A 27925-nucleotide genomic window follows, 5' to 3' on the forward strand; every position below is an offset into this window, starting at 1 on the left:
CCAGCCAATTCTCCCCTTAAAACATTAAACCTATTTTTTAAGATGATGTTATGATTCTAATGTTATTATTTTGCACTTTTGTTTTATTGGAGAGGAAAAGCATTAAAATACTGTAAGCCATGGAAAAATAAATCACAAGAGTCAAAATAGTAACAAGTGTTTAATTCTTGAAGAAAGGCAAAACTGGCTCCCAGAGCAGGGCAGCCCACCGAGTTCACTGATTAAGACGCGAAGAAAGAGTATGTGAGGAAAAATAGTTGAGAAGACCAAGGAGATCAGAAAGGAAACAACGGGCACAAAATAATGTAACTCTGGTTCAGATGATTAATTCATCCAGAAACATACATGTAAAACACACATAAATTTAATAAAAATAAATGACTATTCTTCCTCTTCCTCCTCCTCCTCTTCTTGCTCCTCATCTTCCCCCTATTCTTCTTCCTCCTCTACCTCCTCCTTGTGCTTCTTTATCAGTGGTGCGGGCATCGACACCCTCTTCTTGATCACATGTTCCATGTGGGCATGCTCAGATGTGTCCAGGCTGATATTGTATTTAGCCAAGATCTTCATGATGGGCCTCAGCTTCAGCCACCACGATGTCTTGGGGATGCGGTGCCTGGACAGGACAGCAGAGGGGGGGGGGGGGGGGGGGGGGGGGGGGGGGGGGGGGGGGGTGTAGAGGGATGTTAAAGGGACACTTCACCACTTTTTTACCTTTAAATCATTACATACCATTATGTCTACATACATAATGTGAAAACAGCGATGTAGTCAGAAAGAGAAGAGGGAATGTTCCTTTTCGAAACAGATATTAGTTGAGGGATATGCACTCACAATATCCACTTGAACTGTGGATCAGTATGAACAGGGTGTTAAAGTATGACTCAATTAATGTTGAGGAGAGTGAGCAACAGTCAGCAACTGCCACTCTCATGTTTTAGCGTCATAGTGCCTTGGGTTTCTAAGAAGAAATCTCTGAGAATGAAAGGATCTTACTCGAAGTCTGTCTGTTCATTAAGCTCAGCCAACGGCTGGAAGGTCAGTGCTCTCTTCCTCATGCCCAGCACACAGGCAGAGTCTGGGGTGTTAGCGAAGATACGACCTGGAGGAGAGAGAAGGCAGGGTGACAGATGGGGTCACATGGCGTTATACTCAATGAGACAAACGAACAACTGGTATCAGTAGGTAAAAACTTAGACTCTTGTTTAGAAAAGGTTCTATCTAGAACCTAAAACAGTTATATGGATGTCCCCATAATAGAACCCTTTGAAGAACCCTTTTTGGTTCCAGGTAGAACTCTTTTTAGTTCCAGGTAGAACTATTTTAGGTTCCATGTAGAACCTTCTGTGAAAAGGGTTTTTACATGGAACCAAAAAGGGTTCTATCTAGAACCTAAAACAGTTATTTGGCAGTCCCCATTGTAGAACCCTTTGAATAACCCTTTTAGGTTCCAGGTAGAACCCTTTTCTCTGAGGGTTCTATATGGAAGCCCAAATATTTCAACCTGGAACCAAAAAGGGTTCTACTATGAGGACAACCGAAGAACCCTTTTGGAATCGTTTTTTCTAAGAGTGAATTCAAAACGATGTGTATTTGGGTGCAGCAATATGCCTCTCATTCCTTTATCTCAGTATTTTTTAATGGTGACACCCCACAGCCTGTCTTACCATGTCTGTACATCTCCTTGAGTTTCTCTGTGAGCCACAGAACAGCCTTGGAGCCCATCTTTGTACCAAAGTTCCTGTCGAAAGGTGTCGGGGTTCCGCCCTGGGGAGAGGGAATAGGACAAAGGTGGGGGGGGGGGGGGGGGAGAAGGGAGAGTTAGAGAGGGAGAAGGGAGAGTGGAGTACAGGGGGAGAGTGGAGGACAAGGGAGAGAGTTAGAGGGGAGAGGGGAGAGTGGAGGACAGGGGAGTGGAGAGTCAGAGGGGGAGAGGGGAGTTAGAGGGGGAGAGTGGAGGACAGGGGAGTGGAGAGTTAGAGGGGAAGAGAGGGGAGAGTTAGAGGGGGAGAGTTAGAGGGGAGGACAGGGGAGGGGAGAGTCAGAGGGGGAGAGGGGAGAGTGGAGGACAAGGGGGAGAGTTAGAGGGGAGAGTGGAGTACAGGGATGTGGAGAGTTAGAGGGGGAGAGTGGAGGACAGGGGAGGGGAGAGTGGAGGACAGGGTAGGGCAGAGTTAAAGGGGGAGAGGGGAGAGTGGAGGACAAGGGGGAGAGTTAGAGGGGAGAGGGGAGTACAGGGGAGTGGAGAGTTAGAGGGGATGAGTTAGAGGGGGAGAGGGGAGAGTGGAGTACAGGGGAGGGGAGAGTTGAGGTTGGATTACTTAACTAAAGTTTATGTACTTCATGTTCTGGTTAAGTTTTATAAGTAATAAGGGAACATTGGAATTTCAGATTACTTTCTCAATTGAATTACTTGAAATGGAATTAAACCCAATTAGGAGCACTCTTGTAATTAATTGAAACTGTGGTTACATCCTAAATGGCACTTACTCCCTACATAGAGCACTTCTTTGAACACAGCCCTGGTCAAAGGTAGTGCACTATAAAGGGAATAGGGTGCCATTTGTGAGCAGACTGTTAACTGACCTGTTGCATGTGTCCCAGGATGTTCTTGCGGCAGTCGAAGACACCTTTGCCCTCCTCAGAATAGAGGGCGAAGATGAAGTCTGTAGTGTAGTTGGCATTGCATTTCTCATTCCTGAGACAGAGGAAAACATGAATGTACAGTATATTTACAGTTGAATTGGCATGGCATTGCAGTTCTCATTCCTGACCACAAACAGGATACAGAGCACGAGCACTGACTTTGCTGATAGCTGCTTTATGGAGGAATTATTTGCTTACCATAACCGGGTTTCCATCTAAGCATTAAAGGGGTTTAAAACTATCCTGCTAAGGACTCTGGTAGGATACACATGACAATCCTCAATGAAAGATGGATATGGAGGCAGGGCTGACACTCAAGGGTTTTCTCGTTTGGGCAAAGAGATGGCGGGATCGTTTTGAGTAGGTAAAATGTATTATGTGTGAAATAGGGGTGGAAACGCCTTTATGAGCAAATATTCATATAATAACCATGATACTGATGTAAACTTGGAGTCACTGATATACAGTTAAAGTCGTGAGTTTACATACGCTTAGGTTGGAGTCTTTAAAACTAGTTTTTCAACCACTCCACAAATTTCTTGTTAACAAACTATAGTTTTGGCAAGTCAGATAGGACATCTACTTTGTGCATGACACAAGTCATTTTTCCAACAATTGTTTACAGAAAGAGTAATTCACTTATAATTCACTCTATCACAATTCCAGTGGGTCAGAAGTTTACATGCACTAAGTTGACTGTGCCTTTAAACAGCTTGGAAAATTCCAGAAAATTATGTCATGGCTTTAGAAGCTTCTGATAGGCTAATTGACATAATTTGAGTCAATTGGAGGTGTACCTATGGATGTATTTCAAGGCCTACCTTCAAACTCAGTGCCTCTTTGCTTGACATAATTGGAAAATCAAAAGAAATCAGCCAAGACCCCAGAAAAAAATTGTAGACCTCCACAAGTCTGGTTCATCCTTGGGAGCAATTTCCAAACGCCTGAAGTTACCACATTCATCTGTACAAACAATAGTACGCAAGTATAAACACCATGGGACCACGCAGCCATTTTAGAGCTCAGGAAGGAGACGCACTCTGTCTCCTAGAGATGAATGTACTTTGGTGCGAAAAGTGCAAATCAAACCCAGAACAACAGCAAAGGACATTGGGAAGATGCTAGAAGAAACAGGTACAAAAGTATCTATATCCACAGTAAAACGAGTCTTATATCGACATAACCTGAAATGCTGCCTAGCAAGGAAGAAACCACTGCTCCAAAACTGCCATAAAAAAGCCAGACTACAGTTTGCAACTGCACATGGGGACAAAGATCGTACTTTTTGGAGAAATGTCCTCTGGTCTGATGAAACAAAAATAGAACTGTTTACCAATAATGACCATCGTTATGTTTGGAAGAAAAAGGGGGGGGGCTTGCAAGCCGAAGAACACCATCCCAACCGTGAAGCACGTGGGTGACAGCATCATGATGTGGGGGTGCTTTGCTGCAGGAGGGACTGGTGCACTTCACAAGATAGATAGCATCATGAGGGGGAAAATTATGTGGATATATTGAAGCAACATCTCAAGACATCAGTCAGAAAGTTAAAGCTTGGTCACAAATGGGTCTTCCAATGACCCCAAGCATACTTCCAAAGTTGTGGCAAAATGGCTTAAGGACAACAAAGTCAAGGTATTGGAGTGGCCATCACAAAGCCCTGACCTCAATCCCATGGAACATTTGTGGGCAGAACTGAAAAAGTGTGTGCGAGCAAGGAGGCCTACAAACCTGACTCAGTTACACCAGCTTTGTCAGGAGGAATGGGCCAAAATTCACCCAACGTATTGTGGGAAGCTTACCCGAAACGTTTGACCCAAGTTAAACAATTTAAAGGCAATGCTATCAAATACTAAATGAGTGTATGTAAACTTCTGACCCACTGGGAATGTGATAAAATAAATAAAACCTGAAATAAATCATTCTCTCTACTATTATTCTGACATTTCACATTTAAAAAAAAGGGGTGATCCTAACTGACCTAAAACAGGGAATTTTTATTAGGATGAAATGTCAGGAATTGTGAAAAACTGAGTTTAAATGTGTTTGGCTAAGGTGTATGTAAACCTCTGACTTCAACTGTATTGTGTGGTTCTCCCACTATGATTGGGGAAAGCATACCGTTTTTTAGGCTACAGATTAAATAAATTGTGATGAACTTCACAGGGTGGTGAAAGTCCCCGTGATGAGCTTGATGGTCCTTTCCAATAAATACATCATGTTCTCGTGACATGATGATCGATGCTTGGCTGCCGTTTGACAAACAAAATTAATCTAGCTCTTATCCCTAATAATCTCATCATGTACAGTAGGCTAGCCTGTATTTTCGGGCTGTTGGCTAGAGCGCATTTGCAACCAGAGTGGGCACATTTGCTATATAACACAACCGTTTTTGTGACAGCCATTATGGGCCCACTAAGGAAATCACTCTGGATAAGAGCATCTGTTAAATGCCAAAAATGTAACATGAGGGTGGGAGGGAGAGAGTTTTGGAAAATAACAAGTATGGCAGATTGAGATCTAGATGAATGAATGAATGAATAAATAAATAAATAAACAAATGAATAAATTACTGAATAAATAAATTAATGAATGCTTGGATGAAACCCACCTGAGAATCAAACCTCTCTTCACGTCTGTCTTCATCTTCTGCACGAGATGCTCTACGTTCATCTGTAAACCGGAGGTAGTCAGTCAGGACACATTCATATCATGTATACTTTTATATAGAGGAATCCTATAAACATTTATATAATGTATACTTAGTCCCCTCCTGTACTCCCTGCTCGCCCACGACTGTGTGGCCAAGAACGACTCCAACACCATCATTAAGTTTGCTGACGACACTACGGTGGTACTGTAGGCCTGATCACTGACAACGATAAGACAGCCTATTGGGAGGAGGTCAGGACCTGGCAGTGTGGTGGGAGGACAACAACCTCTCCCTCAACGTGAGCAAGACAAAGAAGATAATGGTGGACTACAGGAAAAGGAGGGTCGAACGCCCCCATTCACATATTCAGGGCTGTAGTGGAGCGGGTCGAGAGTTTCAAGTTCCTTGTTGTCCACATCACCAACAATCTATCATGGTCGAAGACAGTTGTGAAGAGCGAATGACAACACCTTTTGCCCCTCGGGAGACTGAAAATATTTGGCATGGGTCCTCAGATGCTCAAAAAGTTATACACCTGCACCATTGAGAGCATCCTGACCGGTTGCATAACCACCTGGTATGGCAACTGCTCGGCATCCGACCATAAGGCGCTACAGAGGGTAGTGCGTATGGCCCAGTACATCACTTGGGCCAAACTTCCTGTCATCCAGGACCTATGTACTAGACGGTGTCAGAGGAAGGTCCCAAAAAATTGTCAAAGATTCCAGTCACCCAAGTCATAGACCGTTCTCTTTGCTACCACACGGCAAGCGGTACCGGAGCGCCAAGTCTAGGTCTCAAAGGCTCCTTAACAGCTTCTACCCCCCCTTTCTACCCCCCCCCCTTTGTTTTTACACTGCTGCTACTCTCTGTTTATTATCTATGCATAGTCACTTTACCCCTACCTACATGTACAAATAACCTTGACTAACCTGTACATTGTATAGATTGTATAGATACATTATATACATTATATAGAGGAGACCTCATGTTTACTTTTATATAGATGTATCGTCAATAATTATATATTATACATAGGAAAGGTCTTGGTTTAACAGACACAGATTAAGCCTTGTCCTGGACTAGAAATCATGTTCAATGAAGATTTACAGTGCTCACATTTTTTAAAACCTTTATTTAACTAGGCAAGTCAGTTAAGAACAAATTATTATTTTCAATGACGGCCTAGGAACAGTGGGTTAACTGCCTTGTTCAGGGGCAGAACGACAGATTTTTACCTTTTCAGCTCAGGAATTCGATCTTGCAACCTTTCGGTTACTAGTCCAACAATCTAAATACTAGGCTACCTGACGCCCCAAAAAATACTACATTTTACTATAGTAAAAGTATACTATTGTATACTATAGTACTTACTATAGAATTATATAGTAAACTGTAGTATACTGCAGAGTACTATACTACACACCAGTGGAGGCTGCTGAGGGGAGGACAGTTCATAATAATGTTGGAAACCATGTGTTTGATGTATTTGATACCATTCCACTGATTCCGCTCCAGTCATTACCACGAGCCCGTCCTCCCCAATTAAGGTGCTGCCTACATAACATGTGTACAGCAGATCCCATTATTGTATGGGACACAATAATAATAATAATAGAAATGCTACCAAAAGTAATTTACTGAAACTTGTTACAGTCACCCATGATTCGCCAAACAATATTTTGAAAGAGGAAGTAAAGTACTATATGCATCTGTTATTGTTTCAGTATCCTCCATCTCCACTAACCGAAGCTCGTTGTATGGATTTTTTTGTATTAATAATGTAAAATTAAAAGCTGTACGGAAAGACTCATGTGAAGGAACAATTACAGAAGAGGAACTTCGAGATGCAATTAGGGAAAAGGAAGGTGGGATACCTAGTCAGTTGTACAACTAAATGCCTTCAATTGAAATGTGTCTTCCGCATTTAAAGACCAAAATTGGTTAAAGAAAATTGTGATAAATAAAAAAATATACCCGTTTCATTTAAGGACCAAAGAATTGGCAGCTGTGCCATATAGATTGCAAAATAGTTGGGAAGAGATTTTAGATGTACTGATTCCATGGCACATGATTTATGAACTGATATGCAAAATGATGCCGGATTCAAAACGTAGTATTGTTCAATTTAAATTATTATACAAAATTCTTGCAACCAATAGAATGTTATATATAGCTCTGCAGATTCTGATGCGAGGAGGCAGAGTCATTAGATTATTTATTTAGGCAATGTCCATATGTAGCTTGTTTTTGGTCACAGGTCCAGGAATGGCTGAAGAATTGCAACATTTACAATGAGCTAACTCTGCAGACAGCAATACTGGTTTGAAAAGTCAAAGTCAATCGACCAATAATATAACAATAATACTTTTAGCAAAAAATTGTATCTTTAATTTACGATCTGTAGAAACTATGAGAATAGAAAGGTTCAAAACGTTTGTGAAGTAACACAGCACAGTTTAAAGATATATGGCAAAAACAGGTGTGCAAAGCTGTCATCAAGGCAAAGGGTGGCTACTTTGAAGAATCTAAAATAGACTTTGATTTGTTTAACACTTTTTTGGTTACTACATGATTCCATATGTGTTATTTCATAGTTTTGATGTCTTCACTATTATTCTACAATGTAAAAATAGTACAAATATAGAAAATCCCTTGAATGAGTAGATGTGTCTAAACTTTTGACTGGTACTGTATATTTACAAACAAATACATATGGGGGATTGGAAATGATGCAGACAATTACTTTGATGAAAAACACAATCAATCTGCAATATTAAAGCTACCTCCTAAAAAAGTATATTTAAAAAAATATGTATATATTTTTTTAAAGGTGTACACACTGTAGTATCCCTCGATAATTTGTAGTACTTACTATAAAATGTTGTAGTATACTGTAGAATATTATAGTAAATACGAAAGTATTATATGCAAAAAAAAATGTAATAAATACTACAGTAACGTCCGCAAAAACACAACACCTTTTTAAACTATAGTAAATACTACAGTATTTCATTTGTATATACCCTGCAAATTCCCCTCCCCCATATAGCAATCTGTGTCACCCATAAGTGAGAAACCTACATGCAAGTATAGACCATATATTGTGTTCCTAAAGGTTATATAAAAGAGCTGAATCTCTGAACTATCTGTTCAGACCCCAGTCCTAACTACCAACAGGTTATATAAAAGAGCTGAATCTCTGAACTATCTGTTCAGACCCCAGTCCTAACTATCAACAGGTTATGGAAAGATGCTCTTCCAGTAGGTTTCCTGAAGGAGAAAGCCTCCACTTCTATGTCAAAGATAATAAAACAAAAACACTACAGTAACTACTTGTATAGTCTGCAAAAATACTACCCTTTTATTTTACTACAGTAATTATACTATATTTAACTGTACATACTACAGTATACTACAGTATATACTAAAGTCCACAGAAACACTACAGTGAATAGTACACTATAGTAGTTTTTTTTTAAATGTGGGATAGTCCAGGACTAAACTTAATCTGTGTCCGGGAAACTGGCCCAAAGATTTTCACAAGCTAGCATAATGTAGTGTTCTTTATGTACACGGTGTCTAAAGCTCTCAATGTCATCGGAGAGGGAGAGCGAGAGAGAGAGAGAGTGTATCCATCATCTCACCTCGAGGTCCCTGATTCCAAACTTGTCCTCATAGATGTAAGCAGCATCCGCCCCTGCAGCCAGACCTGCCATGGTAGCCAGGTAACCACAGTACCCTCCCATGGTCTCAATGATGAACACACGACGCTTGGTGCCTGCTGCTGACTGCTTGATCCTGTCACAGGTCTGTTATAGGGGAATCAGGAATCAAGAGAGGGGGAGAGAGGGAAGAAGCAAAAGTGAGCGTAGCGAGGATAGGGGCATAGTGATGATTCATTTGATGACAGTGAAAACACATATTAAACTGCTTCAGTTGAAGACAGACATTACATACATTTTAAGCAGGTCTCACAGGTGTTACAGAATGTGGTAGTTATGGTTTGGACTGTGGGATTGAGTTGGGTGATGTGATGTGTGACTCACATCATAGGAAAATGTTTTGCAATGGAGAATTGAACATTTGTTTTCTTATGGGACGAGCTCAGGTACAGCACCTCACAGTTTCAAAACATTTTCTCTCTACTGAACACAAACCAAATGTTGGTGATGTAATGGGGATGGTGTTGATGTATTACAGTACTGACCTAGGTGATGGTGTATTACAGTACTGACCTAGGTGATGGTGTTGGTGTATTACAGTACTGACCTAGGTGATGGTGTTGGTGTATTACAGTACTGACCTAGGTGATGGTGTTGGTGTATTACAGTGCTGACCTAGATGATGGTGTTGGTGTATTACAGTACTGACCTAGGTGATGGTGTATTACAGTACTGACCTAGGTGTTGGTGTTGATGTATTACAGTACTGACCTAGGTGATGGTGTTGGTGTATTACAGTGCTGACCTAGGTGATGGTGTTGATGTATTACAGTACTGACCTAGGTGATGGTGTTGATGTTTTACAGTACTGACCTAGGTGATGGTGTTGGTGTATTACAGTACTGACCTAGGTGATGGTGTTGGTGTATTACAGTACTGACCTAGGTGATGGTGTATTACAGTACTGACCTAGGTGATGGTGTTGATGTATTACAGTACTGACCTAGGTGATGGTGTTGGTGTATTACAGTGCTGACCTAGGTGATGGTGTTGATGTATTACAGTACTGACCTAGGTGATGGTGTTGATGTTTTACAGTACTGACCTAGGTGATGGTGTTGATGTATTACAGTACTGACCTAGGTGATGGTGTTGATGTTTTACGGTACTCACCGAGGTGATGGTGTTGAGGGCGGTGTCAGCTCCGATGCTGAAGTCGGAGCCGGGTACGTTGTTAGAGACAGTGGCGGGGATGACCACCATGGGAATGCACAGCTCCTCATACTTCTCCCTGGCTGTCACCAGCTCCAGACCACCCATAAACGCCTGGTGAGGGGACAGGAGGAGAGGGGAGAGTCTAGACCTGATGTTTACGAAGCATGTGACAAATACAATTTGATTTGATTTTGAGAGGGAGGTGAAAGGAGGGGAAGTGCAGCAGTGGGAGACACTACTGAGGTACCGGGCCTACTTGTCTTTTGTGGTTTTGTGGTTATACATTACATTGACACCTTAGTCATTTATCAAATTGAATTTAATGTTCTGAAGTAGGTAAGATAACCATATATCAAAGAAGACATACATGTGATGGGGTAGTCTTAGGACTCTTACCTCAAACCCTCCAATTATTACCAGAGAGTGGATATTGAACTTAGCAATAGTCAAGCTGATTTCCTCAATGTACTTAGAAGGCAGGACTCTTCAAATGAAGAAGCAGACAGCAGTTATTGTGTGAAACATCAGTGATATACAGTACTCACAAGCAGGGGAAGGGTTCATATTTTTTAATCTCTGCTCAAAAAATATTTTTACATTTTTTTACATTAACCCTGGATTGCTGATAATATGTATTGGCCAATGAAAGGCTTTGAAGCCAACAGTCGGCCGTATTGACACTCCCAAGTAGGAGCAGTCCTCCATAGGAATGAATGGGATTCCACAGTATAGAGAGAAATAGTAATGGCGTCTTTTTGTAGGCACTAAAGCCTACAAAAAGACAAAGCCTATGAGAAAATTGAATGCCGTTTTTGGATAAATGGCGAAAAATAAGGTCTGTGGAAAACACAGGCTTAGGAGATGTTCAATGAGATAATCTTTATCAGCTAACGTCACTTTATGGGAATTTTGGGGAATTTACACTACCAGTAAAAAGTTTTAGAACACCTACTCATTCAATGGTTTTATTCATTTTTACTATTTTCTACATTGTAGAATAAAAAACTTAATAATAAAACTTAATAAAAAAGACATCAAAACTATGAAATAACACATATAGAATCATGTAGTAACCAAAAAAAGTGTTAAACAAATCAAAATATATTTTATACTTGAGATTCTTCAAATAGCCACCCTTTGCCTTGATGACAATATTATACTATAAGGACATTTTTTAAATATGTTTTTTCATTTTTATTTTTATGTTTAGCTCACATAAAATAATGTAAAAGTATGCATTAAGGTGTCTGTAATAGAATAAACATGGTAAAAACAAGTAAAGATATAATTTTTTACTATGGTAGGGAATGCCAAGATGGAGGCGCAGTGGCTTCAAAACAAGACACCTGTCAGTCATCTAGTGTATATATAAATCATTGGTTCCACCCCAGTTGACAATACAAACTGAGTTGAAAAAGAGATATGATGTAATACCTCTTGGTGCCCAACTCAGAGCCTCCCTTCCCAGTCCAGCCTGACACTCCTGTCCAGGTGATGGGCACGATCTGGTCAAGGGGTAAAGATCAGTGGTCAGAGGTTTCAAGCTTCACTGGACAAGAGTTATTGTACCAGGCCTTGTTCTATCTTTAGATTATAGATGACCTGGTTCTGTAAACAACAAAGCATCCAAGCCTTATATACCATTATGTATAGGATTAAATGGACAAAAGGGACCTGATCCTAGATCAGCACTCCTACTCTGAGATGATTTACGAGTACAGGCCCTGATCAATAGAGGAGTTTAGGCTGAGACTAATGGGCTCTGCGTAGAGTGCAGTGCATAGTTAGTAATGTGTACGTACATTTCCGTGAGCGAGACCCTCAAACCCGTCATGAACGGCCAGCATATTGTGTCCCTGAATGATTCCAATCCTCACTGCAGAACGCACGGCAGCATTCATACCAGCACAGGGGGCACCGACGTTAACTATGGCCACATTAATGTTGCTCTGGAGGGGAGAGGTGGAGAAAAGGGGAGAGGTGGAGAGAAGAGGAGAGGTGGAGAGAAGAGGAGAGGTGGAGAGAGGAGGAGGTGGAGAGAAGAGGAGAGGAGGAGGTGGAGAAAAGTGGAGAGGTGGAGAGAAGAGGAGAGGAGAGAAGAGGAGAGGAGAGGTGGAGAGAAGAGGAGAGGAGGAGGTGGAGAGAAGGTGAGAGGAGAGGTGGAGGTGAAGAGAAGGGGAGAGGAGAGGTGGAGGTGGAGAGAAGGGGAGAGGAGAGGTGGAGGTGGAGAGAAGGGGAGAGGAGAGGTGGAGGTAGAGAGGAGAGGTGGAGAGGAGAGGTGGAGGTGGAGAGAAGGGGAGATGAGAGGTGGAGGTGGAGAGAAGGGGAGAGGAAAGGTGGAGAAAAGAGGAAAGAAGTTGTGGAGAAGAGGAGGAGAGAAGGGGAGAGGAGAGGTGGAGTGAAGATGAAAGAAGAGGTAGAGAGAAGGGGAGAGGAGAGGATAGGTGGGGAGAGGAGAGGATAGGTGGAGAGAAGGGGAAAGGAGAGTAGAGGAGAGGAAATGAGAGTAGAGTAGAGTAGAGTAGAGTAGAGTAGAGTAGAGTAGAGTAGAGTAGAGTAGAGGAGAGGAGAGGAGAGGAGAGGAGAGGAGAGGAGAGGAGAGTAGAGTAGAGTAGAGTAGAGTAGAGGAGAGGAGAGGAGAGGAGAGGAGAGGAGAGGAGAGGAGAGGAGAGGAGAGGAGAGGAGAGGAGAGGAGAGGAGAGGAGAGGAGAGAATGTGAGAGGAGAGGTGGAGGTGGAGAGAATGGGAGAGGAGAGGTGGAGGTGGAGAGAAGGGGAGAGGAGAGGAGAGGAGAGGAGAGGAGAGGAGAGAATGGTGATATATTGATCTGTTAGTGCTCTAGTTTTGTAACTAATTTAATGCAACTCCTGTGTTAATTGTGTAGGTGTTGTCCCTTACCTTGGTATCTGGAGGGTTGATGTGGGCTAGCATTTTGTATGTGTTCCAGTTGTTTTCAAAGCTCCTGGACAGGGCCAACAAAAACAGTGATGTAACATCCCACTCGGATGTAGTAGTTCCAGTAACAGGGAAGACATTGTTAGATTGGTAAAAGTAGGCTAGTGTTCTTACTTTCCTCTGAGCTTGATAGCATCCTCCCATCTATTCTCAGCCATGGCAGTAGTCACATCCTTAGTCTGAGGAGACAGAGAGAGGGGGGGGGGGTGCTCAGATATAGGTGAACACATTAGAATGGCACACATACAACAGTTGATGGGGCTTAGTGACTGATACTGACCACTTGGACACACTCCATGAGGGGCAGCCTGACAGCCTGGTTACCGGACAGACTGACCACACAGGCCGGGGTCTCTGGAGTGGCCTCCAACAGGGCCATCACAGCCTCCACACCCATCCTGCTGCCCTGGGGGAGAACACACACCAGGATTAGAGAGACACCACAGCCAGACACAATCACAACACACTAGAGAGACACACACAAACACACCAACAGAGCCTCCACACAAATCCTGTTGCAATTGGGATTGGGAAGAACACACACACACAAACACCATTACACGCACATGCACACACAAACACATCACATTACACCATTACACAGTCAGACATGCTTTTGCTCATACGCATAGAGAGAGAGAGAGAGAGAGAGAGAGAGAGAGAAAGAGGGTGAAAGAGAGAGAGTGTGAAAGAGACAGGGTGAAATAGAGAAGAGAGAGAGAGAGAGACCTACCAGGATTCTGTCGAAGGCGGAGGGGGTACCGCCTCTCTGCACGTGTCCCAGGACAGTGGTACGGGTGTCAAAGCCCAAATTCTTCTCCACCAACTACAAACGTAAACACACGGAGAGCTGCTAGCAACTGACTGTTTAACCCTATTCAACCCCTGGTAGACAACGCAGTAGAATATTAATGCTTTAACTCTGTGGTAATATTTGGGAAATGGGCTAAAAGTAACCTTGTCCACATAGAGTGAAATGGTTGGTGGACGAGACTACTCTAAAAGAGGTCTTAACAAACAAGCAGACAAAACCATTTGAACTGCTAGGAACAGTAATATGAGGGAGAGTTTGCTGACCTTCTTGATGTCTTCAGAGCCGATGGGTTTTCCATCTCTGCCCATAGCTCCCTCTGCCACAATGATCACATTCAGACGACATCCTCTGGCCCTTTGCTGTCAGAGACACAATACGTCAGTTTGGTGATTAGGTACCAAGGGTGGAAACAGATAACTGGAATGAAAGATTGTGGTGTAATGTGTATTTAAAAAGTACTTCAATATGGAGAAGAAAATAGAAAATAAGAGATGAAGAGAAGAGTAGAGGAGAAGAAGAAGAGGAGAAGAAGAAGTGAAGAAGAGTAGAGAAGAGAAGAAGAGGAGAAGAAGAGGAGAAGAAGAGGAGAAGAGGAGAAGAAGAGGAGGAGAAGAAGAGGAGAAGAAGAGAAGAAGAGGAGAAGAAGAAAAGAGAATAAGAGGAGAAGAAGAAGAGGAGGAGAAGAAGAAGTGAAGAAGAGTAGAGAAGAGAAGAAGAGGAGAAGAGGAGAAGAAGAGGAGAAGAGGAGAAGAAGAGGAGGAGAAGAGGAGAAGAAGAGGAGGAGAAGAGGAGAAGAAGAGAAGAAGAGGAGAAGAAGAAAAGAGAATAAGAGGAGAAGAAGAAGAGGAGGAGAAGAAGAAGTGAAGAAGAGTAGAGAAGAGAAGAAGAGGAGAAGAAGAGGAGAAGAAGAGGAGAAGAGGAGAAGAAGAGGAGGAGAAGAGGAGGAGAAGAAGAGGAGGAGAAGAAGAGGAGAAGAAGAGGAGAAGAGGAGAAGAAGAGGAGGAGAAGAAGAGGAGAAGAAGAGGAGGAGAAGAAGAGAAGAAGAAGAAGCGAAGAAGAGGAGAAGGAGAAGAGGGGGAGAAGAAGAGAAGAAGAAGAAGAGGAGAAGAAGAAGAGGAGGAGAAGAAGTGGATGAGAAGAAAAGAAGAAGAAGCAAAGAAGAGTAGAGAAGAAGAGGAGAGAAGAGAAGAAGAGTAGAGAAGAGGAGAAGAGAAGAGTAGAGAAGAGGAGGAGAAGAAGAGGAGAAGGAGAAGAGGAGGAGAAGAAGAGGAGAAGGAGAGGAGAAGGAGAAGAGGAGGAGAAGAAGAGGAGAAGGAGAAGAGGAAGAGAAGAAGAGGAGGAGAAGAAGAGGAGGAGAAGAAAAGAAGAAGAAGCAAAGAAGAGTAGAGAAGAAGAGGAGAGAAGAGAAGAAGAGTAGAGAAGAGGAGAAGAGAAGAGTAGAGAAGAGGAGAAGAGAAGAGTAGAGAAGAGGAGAAGAGAAGAGTAGAGAAGAGGAGAATAGGAGAAGAGAAGAAGAGAAGAGAATCCTGTCCAGAAGGCTAGTGTCAGTCTGTCTGTGATTGTAAACATACATCAGCCAGTCTTCTGCACAGATGCCCCTCCCATCCCTCATCTGGGGGCATCTCTGGGATGAACACCCAGTCAGCACCGCAGGCCAGAGCAGTCACCAGGGCCAAGTAGCCACAGTGTCTACCCATCACCTCCAGGATGAAGGTCCTCTGGTGACTGAGGAGAATAACAACGGAAACCTATTTGTTATAAACCAGGTGCCAAAGAGACAACAGAAACCGTGTGTGACAGCGATGACCTCTCCTCTCCTCACCTCTGTGCGGTCGTGGTGATGGCATCCACCACCTCTATGATGCGGTGGAGGGCGGAGTCTGTCCCGATGGTCATGTCTGTGCCACAGAAGTCATTGTCGATAGAACCCACCATGCCTACTATGTTGAGGTGGGACGACGTCTTGGCCTCGTCATCACTGATCTTACCTGGAGACAGAGAAGTCCCACACTTCTGTCAGTTATATTCAACAGCAATTCCACCAATGTAGCCAGGCTATCTGGTGTATCTGGGATCGCTCAAAATGTTTTATGGTGAAAAGAAATGACAAAGAATGCTGAAACTGCATCAGTGGTTAAGTAAATAAACCCTGTATTGGGTCTTAATAATAAATAAGCATTTTGTACTTTCAATGAACTATCCCATTTCAATGAACTATCCAATCTCAATGAACTATCCAATCTCAATGAACTATCCCATTTCAATGAACTATCCCATTTCAATGAACTATCCCATTTCAATGAACTATCCCATTTCAATGAACTATCCAATCTCAATGAACTATCCCATTTCAATGAACTATCCCATTTCAATGAACTATCCCATTTCAATGAACTATCCCATTTCAATGAACTATCCAATCTCAATGAACTATCCCATTTCAATGAACTATCCCATTTCAATGAACTATCCAATCTCAATGAACTATCCAATCTCAATGAACTATCCCATTTCAATGAACTATCCAATCTCAATGAACTATCCCATTTCAATGAACTATCCAATCTCAATGAACTATCCCATTTCAATGAACTATCCAATCTCAATGAACTATCCCATTTCAATGAACTATCCAATCTCAATGAACTATCCCATTTCAATGAACTATCCAATCTCAATGAACTATCCCATTTCAATGAACTATCCCATTTCAATGAACTATCCAATCTCAATGAACTATCCCATTTCAATGAACTATCCAATCTCAATGAACTATCCAATCTCAATGAACTATCCCATTTCAATGAACTATCCAATCTCAATGAACTATCCCATTTCAATGAACTATCCAATCTCAATGAACTATCCTATTTCAATGAACTATCCAATCTCAATGAACTATCCCATTTCAATGAACTATCCAATCTCAATGAACTATCCAATCTCAATGAACTATCCCATTTCAATGAACTATCCCATTTCAATGAACTATCCCATTTCAATGAACTATCCCATTTCAATGAACTATCCAATCTCAATGAACTATCCAATCTCAATGAACTATCCAATCTCAATGAACTATCCAATCTCAATGAACTATCCAATCTCAATGAACTATCCAATCTCAATGAACTATTCAATTTCAATTAACTATCCAATTTAAATGAAGTGTTTCCATGTGGACATAGATTTTTTTTGTGACCCTTCCCAGTTCTTAGGCGTTTTCCATAGTCCCCGTGGGGTTTGTCAGCCTTACCGGCTTTGACCAGGTCGACCAGCAGAGTGGACCACTCCGTCCTGAACTGGTTAGCTCCGGTTAGACTACCGTCACCCCCGATCACACACAGGTTGGTGATACCCAGCTTGACCAAGTTCAGGGCAGCCTTCATGCGGCCCTCCCTGGCTCTGAAGTCCATGCAGCGGGCACTGCCGATGACCGTGCCACCCTGGTAGAGAGAGACTCATTGAATCAGAAGAAAGACAAAGTCCCTCAGACCGGTGCAATACTGTAGAATACTATAGTAAATACTAAAGTATTATATGTAAAAACACTACACTTTTTAAACTATAGTAAATACTACAGTATTTAATTTGTATATACCCTGCAAATCCCCCCCCCCCCCCCCCCCCCCCCATATAGCAATCTGTGTCACCCATAACTGAGAAACCTAAATGGCAAGTATAGACCATATTTTGTGTTCCTACAGGTTATAGAAAAGAGCAGAAGCCCTGAACTATCTGTTCAGAACCCAGTCCTGCCTGCCTGCCTGCCTGCCCGCCCGCCCGCCCGCCTGCCTGCCTGCCCGCCCGCCCACCCGCCTGGCCAGGTCCCGACTCAATCCAAATACTCTGTGGGCGCAGAGGTCAGTTTGTGTTACTGGAGCCGACCGCTGTTCTCTCATCGTCATCATCATCATCACCATCTATGAACACTCTTGGTTGTGAGTCTGTATCTGTCTCTAATATTCAAATAAAGCAGAACTCTTGGTTTCTTGTCATTCATTTATTCATACCCTCTCTAGACAGTGAGTTTATGACAGTTGTGTCCTGACTCCTGTATTGGCATCAGTGGTTGTGAGTCTGATAACAGGACTCACCAGTTGCAGCATCATGGACACACTCTCCCAGGTGGCCAGTTTAATGTTGTCTCCTCCGTCCACCAAACCCTGGTAACCCTGGAGACACACATCATCAACACAAATACAAACTATTATCTTCAACGGGGTTTCACCCACACACGAGGAACACTGCCTTCTGAAATGGGAGACAACAGCATGCTACTACAGCGACACAACTTTGCTCTCAATGTGGTTTGTGAAAGAATCTATTTCTTGGCGGTGAATTTCTTAAACCTTCAGTCAGATCAGGAATGAATTAATAGTAGAAGACACTATAGTATGGGTGATCAGCAATGATAGACAAACACATTATCAAGTGTATAAACTTGAATCACAGAACTGTGATTGTGATTGTATTATATTCTACTGTATGTCTTTACCTCATGAACAAAGTAGACTTTGGCTCCAGTGTAGAGACCAACTCTGACTGTGGCCCTCACAGCCGCGTTCATACCTGAGAGACACAGACAGACAAACATGGGGTTTTCAGGACTGCCTGAAGGCTCATATAAGCATATAACAAGTTATAAAGCCTTACACATTTCAGTAAAGTGTTGCCCTGAGGGTCAATGCTCTGCACAAAAAAAATAATAGCTTGTCAAAGTTTACAGTGACGCACACGCACGCACACACACACACACACACACACACACACACACACACACACACACACACACACACACACACACACACACACACACACACACACACAGCTCACAATGGCAGTACAGTAGTTATGACGTAAAACAACCCGTTTCACCAATGCTAACATTTAATACTAAATCAAGTTTACGTTTAGATTCAGGGTTGTCATCTGTTGTGACGTGACTATCATTAATTTGATTTTATAAATGTACTACGTTTAATTGTTACTTGATTAATTGAATCACGTAACAATCATTTCATTAGGAATGTCACGTCCTGACCTTAGTTATCTTTGTTTTCTTTATTATTTTGGTTAGGTCAGGGTGTGACGAGGGTGGTATGTGTGTTTTTGTCTTGTCTAGGGTTTTTTGTATATCTATGGGGTTTTGGTATTGTCTAGGTAAATGTAGGTCTATGGGGGCCTGAATTGGTTCCCAATCAGAGACAGCTGTTTATCGTTGTCTCTGATTGGGGATCCTATTTAGGTTGCCATTTTCAATTTTGGTTTTGTGGGTTATTGTCTATGTGTAGTTGCCTGTCAGCACTCGTGTTATATTGCGTCACGGTCGTTTGGTTTCTTTGTTCGTTTGTTTAGTGGTTTTCCTTCAGTAAAAGGAAGAATGTATGCTTATCACGCTGCGCCTTGGTCTCATCAAGGAATTTGGGGCACCACGGGAAAAGTTGTTTAACGAGTTACTATTTCCCGACTTAAACTCTAAAGATATGCAGATATCTCTTACATAAATAACAGTCAATTATGAATGATTACCTCATCAGTCTCATTCTGAACGTCGCATAATCTTTGGATCCGAGAGAACCCTAGCCCTTCTGTATATTCAGTACTGCACAAATTGATTTAATAATGTATTCATTAACTAACTAAATAATGACACAGAATAGACATACACACTTACATGAGATACATGTCCCTAGTGGACTGACAAGGTATGACGGGGCCTCCCGGGTGTTGCAGTGGTCTAAGGCACTGCATCGTAGTGCTCGCTGTGCCACCAGAGACCCTGGATTCGAGCCCAGGCTCTGTCACAGCCGGCCGCGACCGGGAGGCCCATGGGGCGGCTCACAATTCGCCCAGCGTCGTCCGGGTTAGGGAAGGTTTGGCTGACCAGGTCGCCAGTTGTACGGTGTTTCCTCCAAAACATTGGTGCGTCTGGCTTCCGGGTTGGATGTGCATTGTGTCAAGAAGCAATGCGGCTTGGTTGGGTTGTGTTTCGGAGGACGCATGGCTCTCGACCTTCGCCGCTCCTGAGTCCGTACGGGAGTTGCAGTGATGAGACAAGACTATAACTACTACCAATTGGATACCACGAAATTGAGGAGAAAAAAGGGGGTAAAAAAAAGACAAGGTATGACGGCTTATAACACATATGGAGAGTGAGGGGTAAGTAAAGAGAGGGAGAGAGAGACAAAGAGAGACAACACATAGGGAGAGTGAGGGGTAAGTAAAGAGAGGGAGAGAGAGACAAAGAGAGACAACACATATGGAGAGTGAGGGGTAAGTAAAGAGAGGGAGAGAGAGACAAAGCGAGACAACACATAGGGAGAGTGAGGGGTAAGTAAAGAGAGGGAGAGAGAGACAAAGAGAGACAACACATAGGGAGAGTGAGGGGTAAGTAAAGAGAGGGAGAGAGAGACAAAGAGAGACAACACATATGGAGAGTGAGGGGTAAGTAAAGAGAGGGAGAGAGAGACAAAGAGAGACAACACATAGGGAGAGTGAGGGGTAAGTAAAGAGAGGGAGAGAGAGACAAAGAGAGACAACACATATGGAGAGTGAGGGGTAAGTAAAGAGAGGGAGAGAGAGACGAAGAGAGACAACACATAGGGAGAGTGAGGGGTAAGAGAGACATAGAGAGACAACACATATGGAGAGTGAGGGGTAAGTAAAGAGAGACAACACATAGGGAGAGTGAGGGGTAAGTAAAGAGAGACAACACATATGGAGAGTGAGGGGTAAGTAAGGAGATGGAGAGAGAGACAAAGAGAGACAACACATATGGAGAGTGAGGGGTAAGTAAGGAGATGGAGAGAGAGACAAAGAGAGACAACACATAGGGAGAGTGAGGGGTAAGAGAGACAAAGAGAGACAACACATAGGGAGAGTGAGGGGTAAGTAAAGAGAGACAACACATATGGAGAGTGAGGGGTAAGTAAGGAGATGGAGAGAGAGACAAAGAGAGACAACACATATGGAGAGTGAGGGGTAAGTAAAGAGAGGGAGAGAGAGACAAAGAGAGACAACACATAGGGAGAGTGAGGGGTAAGTAAAGAGAGGGAGAGAGAGACAAAGAGAGACAACACATAGGGAGAGTGAGGGGTAAGTAAAGAGAGGGAGAGAGAGACAAAGAGAGACAACACATGGAGAGTGAGGGGTAAGTAAAGAGAGGGAGAGAGAGACAAAGAGAGACAACACATATGGAGAGTGAGGGGTAAGTAAAGAGAGACAAAGAGAGACAACACATATGGAGAGTGAGGGGTAAGTAAAGAGAGACAACACATAGGGAGAGTGAGGGGTAAGTAAAGAGAGACAACACATAGGGAGAGTGGGGGTAAGTAAAGAAAGGGAGAGAGAGACAAAGAGAGACAACACATATGGAGAGTGAGGGGTAAGTAAAGAGAGACAAAGAGAGACAAAGAGAGACAACACATAGGGAGAGTGAGGGGTAAGTAAAGAGAGGGAGAGAGAGACAAAGAGAGACAACACATAGGGAGAGTGAGGGGTAAGTAAAGAGAGGGAGAGAGAGACAAAGAGAGACAACACATAGGGAGAGTGAGGGGTAAGTAAAGAGAGGGAGAGAGAGACAAAGAGAGACAACACATATGGAGAGTGAGGGGTAGGTAAAGAGAGGGAGAGAGAGACAAAGAGAGACAACACATATGGAGAGTGAGGGGTAAGTAAAGAGAGGGAGAGAGAGACAAAGAGAGACAACACATAGGGAGAGTGAGGGGTAAGTAAAGAGAGGGAGAGAGAGACAAAGAGAGACAACACATATGGAGAGTGAGGGGTAAGTAAAGAGAGGGAGAGAGAGACAAAGAGAGACAACACATAGGGAGAGTGAGGGGTAAGAGAGACAACACATATGGAGAGTGAGGGGTGAGTAAAGAGAGGGAGAGAGAGACAAAGAGAGACAACACATATGGAGAGTGAGGGGTAAGTAAAGAGAGACAAAGAGAGACAAAGAGAGACAACACATAGGGAGAGTGAGGGGTAAGTAAAGAGAGGGGGAGAGAGACAAAGAGAGACAACACATATGGAGAGTGAGGGGTAAGTAAAGAGAGACAAAGAGAGACAAAGAGAGACAACACTTAGCACCCTAACCACCACTCATTTGTATTAGAAATGCTATATATATTTATGCGTAGCTGTCCTTGATCATTGTTACATCTCTGTTGAACTCGACAACTCCTATGGTGAAGTTGTTGATGTCTGTAAGGCTCCGGTTTGTCCACCAGAGGTCACAATGTCCTTTGTAGAGCTTCTCTGGTAGTGGTGTGTTTGGTTATCTTCTAGTGTTGAGGTTGAGAGCTTCAGAGCTTCTCACCATTTCAACATGTTGACAAACGTCTCATGTCTTTTGGTATCAATGGTTGATTATTCAGGGTTCAGCTGCCAATCACTTTACACACCATTAGTATCCTGGCAATATACAGGTCTCACCATTTTAGCCACTGTGTAGCCACTGCTCCATGCTGTCTGGTATTGTAGTTTTAACCATTTGAAACGTTCAGCTCACGCTGTCTGTCAGACTGGTCTGTAGAGTTTAAACCATTTCGTAATGTTCAGCTCACACTGTCCGTCAGGCTGGTCTGTAGAGTATAAACTATTTTGTAATGTTCAGCTCACACTGTCTGTCAGACTGGTCTGTAGAGTTTAAACCATTTCGTAATGTTCAGCTCACACTGTCCGTCAGGCTGGTCTGTAGAGTTTAAACCATTTTGTAATGTTCAGCTCACACTGTCTGTCAGACTGGTCTGTAGAGTTTAAACCATTTCGTAATGTTCAGCTCACACTGTCCGTCAGGCTGGTCTGTAGAGTATAAACTATTTTGTAATGTTCAGCTCACACTGTCTGTCAGGCTGGTCTGTAGAGTTTAAACCATTTCGTAATGTTCAGCTCACACTGTCCGTCAGGCTGGTCTGTAGAGTATAAACTATTTTGTAATGTTCCGCTCACACTGTCTGTCAGGCTGGTCTGTAGAGTATAAACTATTTTGTAATGTTCAGCTCACACTGTCTGTCAGGCTGGTCTGTAGAGTTTAAACTATTTTGTAATGTTCAGCTCACACTGTCTGTCAGGCTGGTCTGTAGAGTATAAACTATTTTGTAATGTTCAGCTCGCGTTGTCCGTCAGGCTGGTCTGTAGAGTTTAAACCATTTCATAATGTTCAGCTCACGCTGTCTGTCAGACTGGTCTTTAGAGTTTAAACCATTTCGTAACATTCAGCTCACGCTGTCCATCAGGCTGGTCTGATATGTTCATTCTGTCATTTTAAGCACTCTGGTCGGAAAGGCGGTTCCATGACGCTGACACGCTCTTCTGACTTCATTAGGGTAGGCGGTTACTGACTGGGCACAAGTTTATATGAAAAACAATTATCTCATTTAGAAGGCCAAAATTACATTGCTATCTTCACAAAAGTATTTTCATATGTAATCATATATTTTATACAACATTTAGATGTAAACTTGACAGATAGAATGTGTTTCCTTCCTAACTTACAGTTACTGTGTTATACCATCATTAATGACATCACAAAATAGTAAACAATGTGACAATTATTCTTTAGACCACGCCGGACCATTCTTAACATTCCTATCTTATGAATATTGTTCACTCTCTTGGAAAAAAGGTTTTGGTGGCAAAAGTCTCTCTGTAACAAAGAGCGTTTCAGTCTTCCAATACTGCAGGGAAAGGAAGAGAAAATTCTCTCTAAATTTACGACCCAGTGGTAAGGTGTCAAGACTGGCACAGTCCCCCCCCATCCCTCTTTTGTGGGAGAGAGAGGTTCTGGCTATCTTCAAACATTTGCCTAGCTGATGGGTCCTTTGATCCACTGTCAGGAGAGTCATGACACATGGTTAAACACATTAAAATGACTTTTATAGCTCTAGAGTGACTTGATACCCATATGTCAATGCTTTATACACATAAATTTCATGTGTTATCAAGCATGGACATATGGGTATCAAGTCACTTGACATTTGTGTTTTGGGTTCAGAGTGTTTTGGCTACAACATTCAAAATGGCTCCTGCACATATTTTCAGAGTGAGAATAGAGAGGGTGTCATGTCTGTAAACAGATCTATCTGACTCTACTCTATATTCCCTCCATGCTCAGAACACTGTAAAGGCCACGGTGTGTGTGTGTGCACCCTTGCGTCTATGTGTGTTGTGGTTGCTCCATACACAAGCATGGACAGGATGGTCTCTAGTTTCAACAGAGCAGCTGTGGAAAAAAGCCTCCATAACATGACATTCCACAAAAAGGTCAGAGGGTCTAAAATTAGACCCACATTTTTTGGGGGGACATAGGATCACAAGGGGGAGACGGAGGGGAAGACAGAGGAGGAACAGGCGGGAGATAACAGTGACTCAAAGGAAAAGGTTAGGGGGCACATTTGGAATCCTAGAATTGGAATCATCTAGCAATGATACAAGTCAGCAATATTAACATCAGTCATCATACTATAGACAAACTGTAATGTATACCACGTCATGGCTGTTCAGGGACCAAGTGAAAGAAGAGAGTGACGTAGGATATTACCAGGATATCTATTCACTGTTGTGTAAAGAGTAATTAGACATATTATTCTGCAACTCTGCTAGGGGAAGATGCAGTCTACTATATAATAATCTCTTGTGGACATAGAGCATCTGAACAAATCACAGTTAACCGAGATCAAGTGTATAAAAATCTTTGTTTACATGCTAGCTGATGACTGGGCGTGAAATCATGGCCAAGAAGTGCAGTTATTTGTATGGGATGTCAGACTACACGTCCCAAAGTCCCATGGCTCTAAGAGTACAGGATAGCTATCATACTATACTTATCACGTTCTCCTCCCTGCCCTACCCACCACAGGGAAGGTAAAAGCCAAAGTCATCCATCTGCAACTGACACCTGGCTCCTGGGACTGAGCGACCAAGAACACAAGCCCCTCCAGCATCTGACTGGCATAGCTGATCTCAGTTGCCCTTTCAGTTGTTTTGTCTGCCTTACACATGCTTTGGAAGCCCTTCAGACAGAATAACTCCAGCCCTAACTCTTAGTTCAACTCAGGGTGTTTAGTTCAACTCAGGGTGTTTAGTTCAACTCAGGGTGTTGAGTTTGATATAAACTCCTTTGACACTGTGTCAGTTCAACCGAGAGAGCTGGAGGTCAGTCAAAATCAGAGAATAATGCTAGTGTAGGCTGGGACCTAAATGATGTGCTCTGTCACCTCCAGCCGCATGGGAAATGGCCCAAGACAATGCCTTTAGGACCAGTCAGCCCTTACTCCGTCAAGAGGCCCAAATGTAGGCCTATGTCTCTCTCTCTACCGTATCCAGAGGATGACTGTTGGAATATGTATGAGTAACCACATTTCCATCCACTGTTTTTATGCGTGTACAGTCATAACTAATACAACAGCATAAAAAATAACAACATCCGTGATGGAAACAGGACATTTCGGTAGAATTTTATAAATGCCGACAGATAATTTGTTTGTTGGACACGATGGGATCTTTTTGTGTCTGTAAAATCCTTTATTTGAGAAATGGAGGTAAAAAAGCCTTTAACACTCAAATATTGATATAATTACCATCATATTGAAGTAAACTTGGAGTCACGAGATGATATTTTGTGTGTTCCTCCCACTACGACTCAGTTTATTAGTCTACAGATTAAATTAATTGTGATGAATTTCACAGGGTGGTGAAAGTGCACGTGATGAACTTCACAGGGTGGTGAAAGTGCACGTGATGAACTTCACAGGGTGGTGAAAGTGCACGTGATGAACTTCACAGGGTGGTGAAAGTGCACGTGATGAACTTCACATGGTGGTGAAAGTGCACATGATGAGCTTGATGGTCCTTTCCAATAAATACATCATATTCTGGTGTCATGATGATAGATGCTTGGCTGCCGTTTGACAAATACAAATAATATCCCCTACCCCCTAATAATGTCATAACGTAGGTAGCCTACCCGCACTGTCTCTGCCAGCTGTTGGCTAGAGCGCACATGCCAAGACCACAGTGATCACATTTGCTTGATAACGCAATAGTTTTTGTGACAAAATCATTAGCACAGTTGAAAACTCATTTAACTTGTGTTTTTTATTTGATTACATGGGAATTTAACCGCAAAAGTTATTTAACTAACAGCTAAATGCTTTGTACACTGAGTATACAAAACATTATGAACACCTGCTCTTTCCATGACATAGAATGACCAGGTGAATCCAAGTGAAACGTATGATCCCTTATTGATGGCATTAGTTAAATCCACTTCAATCATTGTAAATGAAGGGGAGGAGACAGGTTAAATAAGGATTTTTAAGCCTTGAGACAATTGAGACATTTAAAAAAATATATATATACATTCAACTTTTATTTAACTAGGCAAGTCAGATAAGAACAAATTCTTATTTACAATGACGGCCTACACCGGCCAAACCCGGACGACGCTGGGCCAATTGTGCACCGCCCTATGAGACTCCCAGATGCAGCCTGGATTCGGTCCAGGGTGTTTATAGTGACGCCTCTAGCACTGAGATGCAGTGCCTTAGACCGCTGCGCCACTCAGGAGACATGGATTGTGTATGTGTGCCAAGACAAAATATTTAAGTGCCTTTGAACGGGGTAGGGTAGTAGGTGCCAGGTGCACTGGTTTGTGTCAACAACTGCAACACTGCTGGGTTTTTCATGCTCAAAAGTATCCTGTGTGTATCAAGAATGGTCCACCACCCAAAGGACAGCCAACTTGACACAACTGTGGGAAACATTGGAGTCAACATGGGCCAGCATCCCTGTGGAACGCTTTTGACACCTTGTAGAGTCCATGCCCCGACGAATTGAGACTGTTCAGAGGGGAAAAGGGGGTGCAACTCAATATTAGGAAGGTGTCCCTAATGTTTTGTACACTCAGGTGCTGGGCTAGTAACGTTGACATAATAACAGGTGCTGGGTTCATAAAGTTGACATAATAACAGGTGCTGGGTTCATAAAGTTGACATAATAACAGGTGCTGGGCTAGTAACGTTGACATAATAACAGGTGCTGGGTTCATAAAGTTGACATAATAACAGGTGCTGGGTTAGTAAAGTTGACATAATAACAGGTGCTGGGTTAGTAACGTTGACATAATAACAGGTGCTGGGTTCATAAAGTTGACATACTAACAGGTGCTGGGTTAGTAAAGTTGACATAATAATAGGTGCTGGGTTAGTAAAGTTGACATAATAACAGGTGCTGGGTTAGTAAAGTTGACATAATAACAGGTGCTGGGTTAGTAAAGTTGACATACTAACAGGTGATGGGTTAGTAAAGTTGACATAATAACAGGTGCTGGGTTAGTAAAGTTGACATATAATAACAGGTGCTGGGTTAGTAAAGTTGACATAATAATAGGTGCTGGGTTAGTAAAGTTGACATAATAACAGGTGCTGGGTTAGTAAAGTTGACATAATAACAGGTGCTGGGTTAGTAAAGTTGACATACTAACAGGTGATGGGTTAGTAAAGTTGACATACTAACAGGTGCTGTGTTAGTAAAGTTGACATACTAACAGGTGCTGGGTTAGTAAAGTTGACATAATAAAGAACAGACTGTATATGCTCCCAATCACCATCTAATACTTCTAATACTGAAGCACACGTACACACACACACACAAATGTGTACAGACGCACGCAGTCACACACACACAAACAAACCCACACTGTCTCTCTGATGACACACACACATACACTTCTTACCTTGGGCATCACCTCCTGAGGTCAGCACGGCGACAGACCGGCCGATACCCATCTTGGTTGGATCCATGCTTGTATGTGACATGGTGTCTACAGGGCTCAACTCCAACCAGGTGGTGGCACTAAGGAAGGAAAGGAGACGGCTATGGCTGATACTCTCCTATGGCAGATACCCTGCATCTCAGAGAGAGAATGGTAACGGCACCAGCTTTATAAGACACTACCCCCTGGTCCCCCCC

General features: G+C 42.8%; 1 protein-coding gene across 1 annotated transcript; it reads right to left on the reverse strand.

Annotated features, from left to right (window-relative positions):
• Positions 1-147: 147 nt before the first annotated feature.
• LOC110532739 (ATP-dependent 6-phosphofructokinase, muscle type) lies at positions 148-27925 on the reverse strand. Its single transcript, XM_036988808.1, has 21 exons — positions 27690-27925; positions 18447-18520; positions 18046-18123; positions 17205-17394; positions 15771-15936; positions 15520-15673; positions 14212-14307; positions 13868-13960; positions 13415-13540; positions 13249-13313; positions 13078-13141; positions 11982-12128; positions 11614-11684; positions 10576-10663; positions 10138-10290; positions 8947-9111; positions 5258-5319; positions 2587-2698; positions 1668-1767; positions 997-1102; positions 148-616 (listed from the first exon to the last, which is right to left on the reverse strand). The coding sequence occupies exons 1-21, from the start codon at positions 27769-27771 to the stop codon at positions 430-432; spliced, it is 2379 nt and encodes a 792-aa protein (XP_036844703.1). The 5' UTR covers positions 27772-27925; the 3' UTR covers positions 148-429.

The sequence above is a fragment of the Oncorhynchus mykiss genome, chromosome 9 (assembly GCF_013265735.2).
Source record: "Oncorhynchus mykiss isolate Arlee chromosome 9, USDA_OmykA_1.1, whole genome shotgun sequence".
Classification (NCBI taxonomy): Eukaryota; Metazoa; Chordata; class Actinopteri; order Salmoniformes; family Salmonidae; genus Oncorhynchus; species Oncorhynchus mykiss.